This window comes from Ptychodera flava, chromosome 5 (assembly GCF_041260155.1).
Source record: "Ptychodera flava strain L36383 chromosome 5, AS_Pfla_20210202, whole genome shotgun sequence".
Lineage (NCBI taxonomy): Eukaryota > Metazoa > Hemichordata > Enteropneusta > Ptychoderidae > Ptychodera > Ptychodera flava.
In genome coordinates, this window is record NC_091932.1 from 44,096,926 (window position 1) to 44,109,415 (window position 12,490).

General features: G+C 39.4%; 1 protein-coding gene across 1 annotated transcript in view; it reads right to left on the reverse strand.

Moving 5' to 3' along the window:
• Window positions 1-12,490, reverse strand: part of LOC139134064 (uncharacterized) — a 49,544-nt gene that overhangs the window by 9,541 nt on the left and 27,513 nt on the right. The window contains exons 52-73 of the mRNA XM_070700964.1: window positions 12,220-12,435; window positions 11,745-11,962; window positions 11,260-11,393; window positions 10,936-11,072; window positions 10,440-10,634; window positions 9,854-10,065; window positions 9,196-9,323; window positions 8,624-8,745; window positions 8,241-8,435; window positions 7,679-8,054; window positions 7,024-7,163; window positions 6,625-6,741; window positions 6,062-6,320; window positions 4,988-5,273; window positions 4,416-4,530; window positions 3,826-4,016; window positions 3,390-3,528; window positions 2,727-2,931; window positions 2,256-2,414; window positions 1,569-1,761; window positions 800-931; window positions 341-421 (exon numbers count right to left, since the gene is read on the reverse strand). Of these exons, the coding sequence (XP_070557065.1) occupies window positions 341-421; window positions 800-931; window positions 1,569-1,761; window positions 2,256-2,414; window positions 2,727-2,931; window positions 3,390-3,528; window positions 3,826-4,016; window positions 4,416-4,530; window positions 4,988-5,273; window positions 6,062-6,320; window positions 6,625-6,741; window positions 7,024-7,163; window positions 7,679-8,054; window positions 8,241-8,435; window positions 8,624-8,745; window positions 9,196-9,323; window positions 9,854-10,065; window positions 10,440-10,634; window positions 10,936-11,072; window positions 11,260-11,393; window positions 11,745-11,962; window positions 12,220-12,435 (3,950 nt within the window). The remainder of the gene's footprint in view (window positions 1-340; window positions 422-799; window positions 932-1,568; window positions 1,762-2,255; window positions 2,415-2,726; window positions 2,932-3,389; window positions 3,529-3,825; window positions 4,017-4,415; window positions 4,531-4,987; window positions 5,274-6,061; window positions 6,321-6,624; window positions 6,742-7,023; window positions 7,164-7,678; window positions 8,055-8,240; window positions 8,436-8,623; window positions 8,746-9,195; window positions 9,324-9,853; window positions 10,066-10,439; window positions 10,635-10,935; window positions 11,073-11,259; window positions 11,394-11,744; window positions 11,963-12,219; window positions 12,436-12,490) is intronic.

Consider the following 12,490-nt stretch of genomic DNA (forward strand, 5'->3'; position numbering starts at 1 on the left):
AATATTATGTTTGTCTCTCTGTCTTTCCAAAATTCCGTTTTGATCTCCCTTTCCGCCGAATATTCGTTTTCGATTGTTGTTCTCCTCATGAACTGACTGTAACTCTTGCAGACAAAACACAACCATCTTGATGTTGAATAAATCTACAAACACCCTCCATATTCAGCTCTCTGGCTATATGTGTCTGCTTGTCCGGCTATCGTATACATACAATTATATTAAAAACCTCTGCATATTAAAGATGAGCATTAAATGATACGTTAAAGCAAAAATCAGATTTTCGAAATGACTGCTTGATTCCCGCGACATAGTTCTTTCAACCAATGAGAGTTGTACTTACGAGTGCGCTCTCCTTTTGATGACTGATTTTGGAAATCCTTTAATTTGACCGTACAGCTGTAAGTGTTCCTCCACAGTCAAGCTGGTGAGACAGGTACAATGTTAGAGTTACAAAAGTGATATATGTTCATAATAACAGTGAATGCTGTACATCTCCAGACATTTCAGTGGGTTTTATCTGTCATGATGTACCTGAAAGTACTATTGTTTTCACGCCTATTTTGTTGATGCAGTGTCCACAGCAGTCCGGACAATCTTTGCATAAATCTGTTTCAATGTATACTTCACAAATGTTCTTTTATGTGGATCATCAATTTACACCTCAACTGACTGATTCCTCTAATAAATACTCTTTAAATATCTACTTCTGTCTGCCCATTGAGCAAGCAACGATACATACAATCTTAAATGCTGTGAAACGTGCTGGGGAAATGAATGGACGGACTATAAAGAAACTTACTCCTCGTAGAGGGCGTTGTGCTGTGGACACAGTCCAAGATCTTTTCTGATAATGCTAGTGTGTTTGACAATGTTCTTTCCATGGTGATAGACCGTTCCAGTGGTTGGTGGTATGGTTCCGGTCATGATGGAGCTGTAGAAATAGTGTTTTGGAGAAACGATAAAATGTCAAATTTTGTAGTCGCACATTACAGAACGACCGTGGAGAGAGAACGTGGCGTGTTCTTGCTTGTGTTGTTAGTTTAACGGATACAGTCACTGCGACCATCGAATTTTACCGTAAAGCGACAGTACTGCTTTCATTGAGCTTTATAGACTCGAAAGGTGTTAATTATGTGGCGAGTCATCAGAGTATGTGGGAAAAATCAACATTATTCCATGTTTCATGCTTGGAAAAGTTTTTCATACTTTGTAAACGAACTATGAAAAAAACAAATTTTCTGAAGTCTTCGCTTAATGTCGAATCTAACCGGATTATCTTTCATAAAATCTCTATTCTTAGTGAGATCTCGCTTCAATACCAGTGATGACGGTGTTAAGGACTGATGCATGGCACTCTTGGTCTAAGATGTCGGTCAGTTCATGGAAAGGAGATGTCTTTCGTCAGTGATGAATTCACAACTTGTTCTCAGACTTTCTCGTCCTTTAGTCAGATATAGAGATATGAACGACAAATAACGATGAACATGATTTATGGAGGAAATATATCGCTAATTAGGTAGGTCTAGATTTCATCCAATCATTTTGTAGAAGAAAGAAAAATCACGTACATAGTCGTTGTCTTTCCAGCGCCATTGTGGCCGAGGAATGACGTAATTTGTCCTTCGTAGAAATTCAAGGTCAGATCATCGACAACAGCACGTCTTCTCTTCCCGTTGCCGTACTTCTTGGTAAGTCCATCGATGGCAACACCAAGATCAAGTCCTATCGGAGGTCGTTCAACACCAGGGCGCCCTCCTTCTTCTGTTTCAGAAAATATTTCAGAAAAGAATTAGTTACATCGATGTGTATGGGCAGAAGACATTGATAAAGTTTACATACAGTGGTACGTATTTTGTCACTGACATCGAGTACGACCACTCAAACCGTTGTTTGTGATGACATAACTGGTTACGTCATCATGTCCTGATTACTGAATCATCGAGACGGGGGGGGGGGGCGACTTGCAGCGATTTGAAAGCTTTTATCCAATTGGTTGGCAGAATCTCACCATTATAATTGAATAATGAAAATAAACTCCCTAAGTTGCTGTGAATAATGACAATCGACCAATCAGATATAACCTTGCAAACACGCTGCAAGTCAGCCGAAGAAACGACCCTTGACGATCAGGCAAGGTGGGTCTCTTTATGCCACCACAATCTGCCAAATCAGTCTCTCTCTCTCTCTCTCTCTCTCTCTCTCTCTCTCTCTCTCTCTCGTTGTTCCAAGTACTAGTTGCCAATAAGTTCGCTTACCGTCCAGGTAACCGACTTCATATGTAGGGTTTGTATGTGCCTGCATGTCTGGGTTCTGTATGTACTTCTCTCTCGGTGATGGTCGGGAAGTACGGGCACAACAATTCCAGTACGATGCCGTCAGTGGAAAGTAGAACGGACGCGGTATCCCGTATTGTCCTGAATAAGAGCATATTGATATTTCACATTCACATCTCATCGATCTTTTTAAGAAATTCCAAAGCAATAAACTATCACAAACGAGATTACACTATATTTCATTTCAATAGCATGTAGAGTATGCTCCCGTAAATGTGAACAAGCAACGCTGAATCCAATGCAAACAGGTAATAATGTTTAAACATTGTCAAAATAATCAACAAAATAATCCAGCAAAAATCTTTAGAAGATTTTAGTGTCAGATAACAAATCGTGAGGGCGCAATGTACTTCAAGTCGTACTATATGTTGACAATTGAATAGTTCAACTGACCTGGGTAGACGTTGTTGATGTACCAACCGATGATAAAGTAAATGACGCCATCAATCATCATCATTGCGCAAACCCAATCAAAGGTCAGCACGTCCCCTTCGATAGGATTTGTCTTGATGTTATCCCAATGTATTCCAATACCTTGTTCCTCGTAGACTGCAAGCAGGGTACACCCATAAGACAATGCGGTAGTACTTGACAGACACTGTAACAGCAACACAAGGTAAGACATGGCGTAACCATAGTATGACAAAATGTTCCTAGAACCATTGGGTATTCAGAAGAAATGTTTCTAATGTGGTAAATTAGGGAGGGGAAGAATTGCACGACTGCGACTTTTACATGACCGTGCTTTTATAAAACGCTTGAATGAACTGGAGTGAGATGAAGTTTGGAAAACCGATACTTAAAATTTTGTAGGCTAATAAGATTATATTTGCAGATAGGCTTGCAGGTAGGTAGCTTTTACCTGATGGTAGCTGCAAATAAATTATAGTTTTCAAACTGCCGACGATATATGAGGGTAAGTTTTTCGTCGGTCATGAATAGTTGAGTCATTTAGCTTACAGTCAAACACACGACAACATGACAATTTGCCTACTTCAAATGTCGTGCTCTGACGTGGATCTAGTCTCCATACAACACCTTCAGTTAACAACTTACGGTTAATGTGGCCTGCCAGAAGTTGAGTTTATCTTCCAACGCAAAGACAATTACGTAGGGTAGGTAGGACAAGAGGTAGACTAGTATCGCTGCCACGCTGCTCATGTTAGCTCTCTGGAAGAATGACCCCACCATATAGCTGTAAATTGAAATGATAAATCATTTAGAGGGCTGCAACTCAAATGAACTGTGGTCATCACACTGAATATATGTAACTTTCTTCATTTTCTAATTTAGTCATGCTCTTTTGATGACGATGACATCAAGTGAACAGTCATGGATATTACACCACAAGATTCTTTACGTCACTGACTGATACCGTATATTAATAATTGTACGACACTCTGAATAAGGTACACAAGCACACGGTAGATTTTAGACCTAATATACATCAAGCAACAGACGCATCCAGGCTGGCACTTGTCACGTGACTTACCACATCATGACCAGCGAGAAACAGAAACACAGCACGAAGAGGATGAGAATTAACCAATCAGAGAAGGCAAAGATGTCTCCAATTTTCAATGTTACGACAAGGAGAATCGCCGAGAATGACAACAGAATAAAGTTGTTCAGGAACCAAGCACACCAATTCACGCCGCCTGGAAGACCCATGATTTTCATTATCTGTCAATAATAGAAAAAAGTTTGGATGCGTTATATAAATGCAAAACTCCAATCTTCGAACCAGTTCAATTGTTCCCTTTGTATGACCTTCTTTATAGATTGCCTCCTAAATACAGTGCAAGGTACTGCTTTTTTCGACAGAAGTGCAGCTTTCGCAAAAGCCATTGTAAAACGCATGTACATGTAATATAAGTTCAAAAGGCAGAAAATATAAAAAAGTTATTTGCTCGATGGAAATTTTACAAAATAGCTTTGCCTTTCTGAAACTTTTCAAACGTTGTTAAAGATTTTGAGTGACACGATCATATTAATTTAAGCTTAGGAATTCTCCTACTGAGTAAATTTCTCCCCTCTACCCCCCAAAATGACTCTTAATGATTCGTAAAAAGGAGTGCAGACCTCTTCAAGTCCGTGTTCTTTATCATAGACGTTTCGGTAGGTCATGATGGCTATGTTAGCGACGAAACTCAGTGTCAGCAGTACTGGTAACAGATAGGCAGCGTGACGCGCAAACCTAGAATAGAGAGAAGACACTGATTATAAATTCTAATCGATAATTATTGAAATAAAATAATGTAATAAGGCAGGCAGGTTATTTAATGAAAGTTTCAAACCACTGTATTTTCGAGTTTTGCAATACTTTCTGATCAACAACGTTTGAGGCTCACTTTGAATTTAGTAATAAAGTTTTCGTGGTCTTATTTTTCAACGTTGTTATTGTTCATCTTTGAGTTAACACAAAGGTTTTGGCCATTTGAATTTAAATTGTCGGTAAAGATTCGGTTATTTGTTTCTCCAGTAACAAATTTTGCACGGTGACCACTCAGGGTTTTCATGATTACAAATATAAATGGCAGCAGTTCAAAGTTCGTGTCACGGAAATGAAAGCAAAAGTTAAACTTTTAATTATCAGGTGTGTACTGTTTCAAAGAAGAGTTTTGGAGGATTTATCATTGATGGGCAATGCTTACATATCTGAAGCATGGCACGGATATGGGATCAGCTGCGTGTAAACACCTAAACCACCGAAACCACTTCCGGATTGCAGCTTTATTATTGCCCTGTCAACCATGTCTTGAAGGTAGACGAAACCACGGAAGTATCTTTGATCTGAGATGAAATTATTCTTGGGAGTCGGACTCCACACTCTGTGAAACGCTCTGTCCGTCTTCGGAGTGTTGTCGATATCCATGCGTATTTTGTATTTCACGTGTTTCGGTACCGCTTCTTTGTCTTCAAAGTCCTTGAAGAAGATACCTATGACGCAATAGATTAGAAAGTAAGCCCAAGAAACCCCGTATCAAGTATGACTGCCTCTATAATCATCCATTCATTCTAGTTACAGTTCCAACGGCGATAAATGTTCTTGAAGTTAGGCAACGAAATTGTTGACATTTAAAAACCACACAGTGACTTGGAAAACTGTTCACGTGTTGCATTTAACATAACCGCAAATAAACTTATATCCGATATATATTATGTCATTGGATGTTCTCTTCTAGTATTGGGATTTGCTGCCGTGCGTAAGGTAGGGATTTCCTGCCGTGCGTAAGGTAGCATAGGTCTCAGAGACAGACATTCGGACTCTCAAGTTCTTACTAACATTTTCTGGTTACCGTTTTGTTGGCTCATTTTGAAGTACTGGGATTAAATACAAATTTTCATTATCGTATTTTGTTCGCAAAATAAATATTTGGTTTTTAATTATTGCGGCCTTTTTGAATTTCAAGTGCTGGTAAATGTTTGGAAATCTGTATCGAGGGCCAAAATTTTAACTGTGACCCCAATTTTTGTTTTTGATTTTAGAAAGGGAATGGCTGAAAGTGTCCCTTGTTCGCTGACGATTTGAGCGAAATTTTAAGTATTTCTCTTTGGAGGCGCATACTACCTCAACAAGCATTGCATAATTACGCTGGAATTATTCGTAACTGAACATTTATTCGTATTTCTGTCACGTTCTCAACATAATATTGCATATCTTCTCCATGCTTAATGGTATATTTTAATAGGGATCTAAAAATGTTCATAATTTTCCTCACACTTACTTGCAAGCATCTTGTTATCGACGTCAAGTTCTTTCGCCCTTTCGACCATTTCCTCTTCGGTGGCATAACCTTCAAATCTGTCCAACTCGATACACTGTGTGATCTCCCAGAGCAGCTTCAGTAGGCTGTCCATTTCGCGGTTAGCTTCACCTCCAAGGATATTGGCAACGTTCGAGTCGAGAGCTTCGAGAAGCTTTGAGATGTCAAGGTCAGGTTGACCTTCGAGTAAACCGCTGACCAGAGGATTGCTGAGGGTTTCCTTTTTCAAAATGTATACAAAGATATTTTTTAAACAAAGCTTTAACCATTTTTGAATACAAATTGAATTTATTATTTTTGAAACTCGTTTTTGAGAGAGAGAGAGAGAGAGAGAGAGAGAGAGAGAGAGAGAGAGAGAGAGAGAGAGAGAGAGAGAGAGAGAGAGAGAGAGAGAGAGAGAGGCGAGCGAGCGAGAGAGAGAGAGCGAGCGAGAGAGAGAGAGAGAGAGAGAGAGAGAGAGAGAGAGAGAGAGAGAGAGAGAGAGAGAGAGAGAGAGAGAGAGAGAGAGAGAGATTTCAACTTACTTTAATTTGTTCTACTTCTTCAGGTGTGATAAAGCCTTCGCCGATGGTTTCTGAAGTTTGCTGCCACGTGCTTGCGAAATTCTGTAAGTCAGCAACTTCCTGGAAAGTGGCGTTAGCCTAGGGAACATTTCAGATAAATCATTAAAGACAGACACTGTTTAATCTGTTCGATATTGAAGCAGGTTAACCAATCGTCACACCTATCACGAAGACTTTGATAACAGTCCCTGTAAACCAGTATTGTGTCAACCGAGGAAGGTAAAACGTCAAGTTTGTAGAAAACGGTCGTTTCACAAATCATTTTACAGACCCACTTATCAACACACACTCACACACACAATTAACAGCAATAAGCAAACGCTTTACTCGATACAACACAGATAAGTTGAATTGTCATACCTCAGCAATAATCTTTCTGGTTGCTTCATTGTCAGGTGCGTATGGAATTTTCCCAAGAATCACAGGTTTCAAGTATGCCCACATTATTATTCCATTTCGTCCATTGTTGATTTGTTGGTATAGGCTTCGACAGAAGTCGGCTATTGCGAGAAACAAAACAACATATCGCTGAGATGAGCCGAGAATCCAAATCACAGTTTTGACATCTTGACGACAAAAAAGTGTAACGGAGCAAGAATGAGAAAGAGTTGATAATATGGCTGATAGTCATACGTCAGAAAACAGTGTATAACTATGTGACGTGTTCCATCGATAAAAATTATCTGGTCCGAAAATAGTGTGTTGGCACGATGGTGGGCTGTTCGCGTTTTTCGTATCTGCAAGTAGTGTAGTAGTTACCAATTACATGTAACTTGTGATATTGCCATTTAACAAGAAGAATGGTTGACTGTCTGAAAAATAGCATTCATGAATACATTTATAATGATAATGATGATTATAGGGAATTCTTTAGGAACCCTTAAATGGAATAAATCACGGCAGAGTTTATGAACAATGAGATGAAATTACTGTGACTTCACCAGCTTAAAATCATCATATGGGACAGGGTTCACCTGGTTGATATAGCGGGTACGTCTAAAGACGACAGACTCACTTTTAGCTTCCAGCAATTCACTTGGTATATTATCATCCCTCTTTGAACGATGCAAGTTTGACGAACTCGACTCTTGCCATCGCTTCCTTCTGCCGTTACCGACAGATAAAAAGTCAACTGATCCAGGTTCGCTTACTGCCTCGTCACCACACATAACTTCTGTCATACTTTGTAGGGCGAGACGTGCGCCGGTCCCAGTCAGAGTCCCCTCTCCAATTTCTGGCGGGAGTCTCTCTGTCAGACTGAAGTTTTGCACTGCATTCAGAATGTTTGGCAGTTTTTCTTCAAGCGGTTTCAGTGTGTCTACAAGAAGTGAAATTTCTTCCAATGTCGCAGATACTCCTTCAACCTGCTCTTCAATGTTGTCACTCAAAATCTGAAATGCAGAAAAAAGACCGTGGAGCATATATTAGCAGATATGGCCGAAGACTACAAAACACTTTCACAATGCATTCTTAAAAAGTTCAAATAATTTCGGAAATGGTTCTATCCAATCTGGGATATTGTACTATGATTAATGAAATTTTAATAAAAACTTAAAATGTAACTGGTGTTGACTTACCTTTTGAACGATAGTCCCGATATTCAGTTGTGTAATAAGTTCGGACGTAATATTGCCCCAGAGATTCTGTTCCACCGTACAGATGCTGTTGATCAGATCTGTGACATTAAAGTCTTCAGGTAATACTAGGAGTTGAGAGAGTTCCTCTTCATTACAAACCTTGTCCTCCACAACAGTTGCATTTGGATCAAAGAACTGCGACGTAAATAATAAATGAAATACATTATTGATTAAATTGCATAGGACGGTCATACCGTTCATGCATCAATTTCAGAAATAAAGATGGAAAAAGAAGTTGGTCGACATAGATAAACATCAACTTTGTGCATTTGATTGAAGCTCCTGAGAAAAACAGACGTCATTTAGTGAAACACGTGACTTACCGATTCAAACCTGAGAGATGATCTGAGTAAGTCGTCTGCAACTTCTGGCGGGAAATTGAGTTCTTCCACAAGATAATCTCTAAAGTCTTCTGCATTGTTAACCAAATCAGACAGTCTGACGTCTGTAGAAAGAAAAAAGAGAAATTCCTTCAAACATCAGATTTCATTTGTTATCAATCTCGGGTGTTCGGGTTGCTGAAAGTTTTGTAATGCTGTATCAAGTTGGCAACCAAGAACATGCCTGTTGTTTTGTTATCAAGATATTCATAGAGAGGCAACAGACTTCAATGACTTCAAATTCACAAATTCGAAAGTCGATGCACCTTGAAAACATTACGGCTCGTTCTGCATAATTGATGAAATCAACTTACGGTATTGACCGGAAGTCATATTACACAGAAAGAGCGCCAACGTCGGTGAAACCATATTCAATAAACATTTTTCATCAAATAACAACATTGGTTATCTTATGTAAAGAGAACTGCAAGTTGGAATGTTCTGTCACACTTTCTAGAAATCTTCACCGAACTATAAATCAAATCTACCGACTATTTTAACTTCATGCAACCCACCTGGCATTTGTCTCAGAATCTCCCTGAGGGCGGGAAGACTGTCAAAAGCAGCAACGAATTCTCTGAGCCGCTGATACGAAGGACTATCGTGCAGAAACGGTTCAAATCGATCCAACAGTTCTCCAACCCTGTTTACAAAAGAAGTTGTTTGGCATTGTTACATTTTTTCCGAGAGAGAGAGAGAGAGAGAGAGAGAGAGGAGAGAGAGAGAGATGAGAGAGAAGAGAGAGAGGAGAGAAGAGAGGAGAGAGAGAGAGAGAGAGAGAGAGAGAGAGAGAAATGGTGATGTAAGGGAGTCAGTCACCTTACAAGCCTTATAAGATGTGTCATGAACTTCTCTGCGTTTGTCTTTGGCGATTTATTCTAATTGTTACGACTTTAAAGGCCCATGAGCTGCAACTCTTCACAAGTTGCAGCTCATGTGCCTTTAAACAAATCAAAGTAATAAAAAGTTGTGCTGTATTCAGGTTATTCCGGTTGAGGCATAAAGTACCGCCATGTGACCTCAGTGTACATTGGATGTAACAAATACACACCTCAATGATGTTTGAGAAAAGAGATTACTTGACAAATAGACTGTGCAGGCACGAGTAGACTATAATATCCATACAATTGCACAGAATCGTTTGGTGAGAAATGTGACGTGAACGTGACTTACTGGATGATGACGTCACCAATCTGTTCGTTATTGATCACCAATATCTGAGCGGCGTCAATACCTTCGTCTAAAGCACCTTTCAGGTTTTCCCACATATCGAATGCCGTGTTAAGAAATTCTTCAGAAGGCACAATGTCTCCTAGGTGCTTTTCAAGATTTACAAGCAGTGTGGACCAATCTGTCGTTTCTCGTGGAGGACTGAGTTCCATTAACTAATTATACAAATTAATGTAATAATGTAGTCATTTCGTATGACGAAGGTATAATTGAAGAAAAGCATTTTAGTTTAGCAATTTCCAAAAATGGGCGTAAATCAATTGTTTATAAAATTTTATATTCTAAATATGTGTTTGAAAATCTGTAACATTTATTACAAATTTCAAGCCCACAGAATCTTAAAAAAGTTTTCACTACAATTTTGGGGAAAAAACGAAGCTCAGCAATCTTTAGCGATAGAAAACTGTAAACTTCATTAAATAGAATTGAACGTTGGTCTTGGTTGAAGTTATAGTTCTTGCGTAAAATCACATTTGCATGTACTGTCAGCTTATTTGTCTTGTCTGAAGCACATGGTCCGCATGCTTACCTTGGTGACCAGGCTGTGTGTGTCGACGAAGTTCTCCAGTCCACGAAGTGGGACATCCAGGACACACAACTCCTTCACCTTGGCCCTGACAATGGTCATGTTCGACGAAGATGGAAAGAAAATGAACGTTCCGACAGCGTCTTCGCCACACAGTATCGGCAGAACGTCTTCCCCGGTTTGGATTATTTCGAGAAGCTGTAGAAGAAGACGATACCGTAAACTTGTCAGTCAAGACAAGTGTGTTCAAATGCGTTCTGATACTTGTGCTTTGCAAGATATTGAACACTGCTTTAGTAAAGCGTGATTTTGGTAACATGTTTGTATGTTACCTTTTGGAAATAGTGATTATATGTACACATGGATGTAGAGATACATGAACAGAGAGACTGGCAGAGACGTAAATAGAGATGGGAAGGGTGAATAGAGATACATTAGCCACAATCAGAGAAATGTGCAGATGTGTTTTATTCAAAATTGCTACAAAGTTTAGATCTACCTTGTCTGTGTTGACCGTTGAGTTCATCAGTAGCCGAACAAAGTCGTCATCCAGGCCCATTACATCGGTCAAGTACTGGCGGACGTCGGAAGAATTCGTGAAGATATCGGTAAAGTTGATTGGCGTGCCTGGTGCGGCTATTGGAAAATTATGAAGAGAAAACAATTTTAAAGTAAGTGGGCGTAAAACCAAATTCCCTAATAGACTGTCGTGTTGCGAATGTAGTTTAAATGTAGTTTATCACAGCAAAACACATTTGGACAAAATAAACATCAAATGTCCAGCATGACCTTTTATTATGTTTCAATTAATTAATTCACTTACTCGCATTCATCATTAAATCTTCCAACCATCCCTGGATCAAACCGATATAGGGTTGTACTACATCCAAATTGTCAAGAATTGCCATTGTGTCGTCATCGAGAAACGGTCCGAGGTATTGCAGTAGTTCAGTAACTCTGGTGGAAAAATGCCAATACAACTGTTCAAAGAAGTTTTAACAACACTTATAATAATCGATTCGCACATTGCATATGAAAATTAACGGATGTGACAAAATTACAATAATGACCGTACACTTATAATACATCGTCTCCATCACCTGTTCTAATATCTACAGATAATTTGGAAATGACTGGTATACTTTTCTCCCTTAAAATATTCGTTAGTCAATTTGTTTGAAATTTATAAAAAAAAGCTGCGTATTAAACCTTCGAACGTCAAAGTGAAATGAAGCAACCAGGTGAAGAACGCCCGTATATGCACCCTGAAGGTTAATATATAAAGCGACAAAGTAAAATACGACCTACTTTTCGAGATCGGTCGGCGAAATAACAGTTAAAAGGTCTGTCACCAGTGAGATTACGTCTACAATTTGTATGTCACTGAATATATCCACTATTGTTCCGTTCATTAACAACTCAAGTCCAAGTAGACCCGTGTCTATGCTATCCATAACATGGGGTACGAAGGTACTGCAGTTGAATTCGCCCAATTCTTCAATCGGCGCGTTCCAGATGTCTTGAAGCTGCAATTGAAATAAAATTCAAAATGAAAAGGGGTTTGGGAAAGCTTCAGCGACGAAACATTTATTTTGAGAGAGTTCACTTTGCTCGCTTTGAAGAACGTTGCACGCAAAGAATACGTCATGTACAATCTGCATCACTTTTCATCTTATGTTTCACGAAAATCGCTGTTAGCTACACTAGATACACTGCAGCCATGAGTTATCAATTCTTGGATGCATATGAGCCAAATATTTGTCTTTTTCTTTGACAAAATTACCTTATCTTCGAAGATTTGTGTTTCCATTATTTCCATGGCCCTCCTCATGATTTCCGTGGCGCCAATCCTACCCATGCCACACATCATCCTAGCAACCTCCCTGGTATCGATATCATCAGCGACTCCTATGGCTTGCCTGAAGGCGGCTTCATCACATACACTAGCAGCAACGGTCACATTGTCCATCAGATAGACTTCCAGCGTGGCGTCCATCCACTGAAATATCCATGAATTCGTATCATAAGGATGTGCGTGAGCTCTGAATATTGCC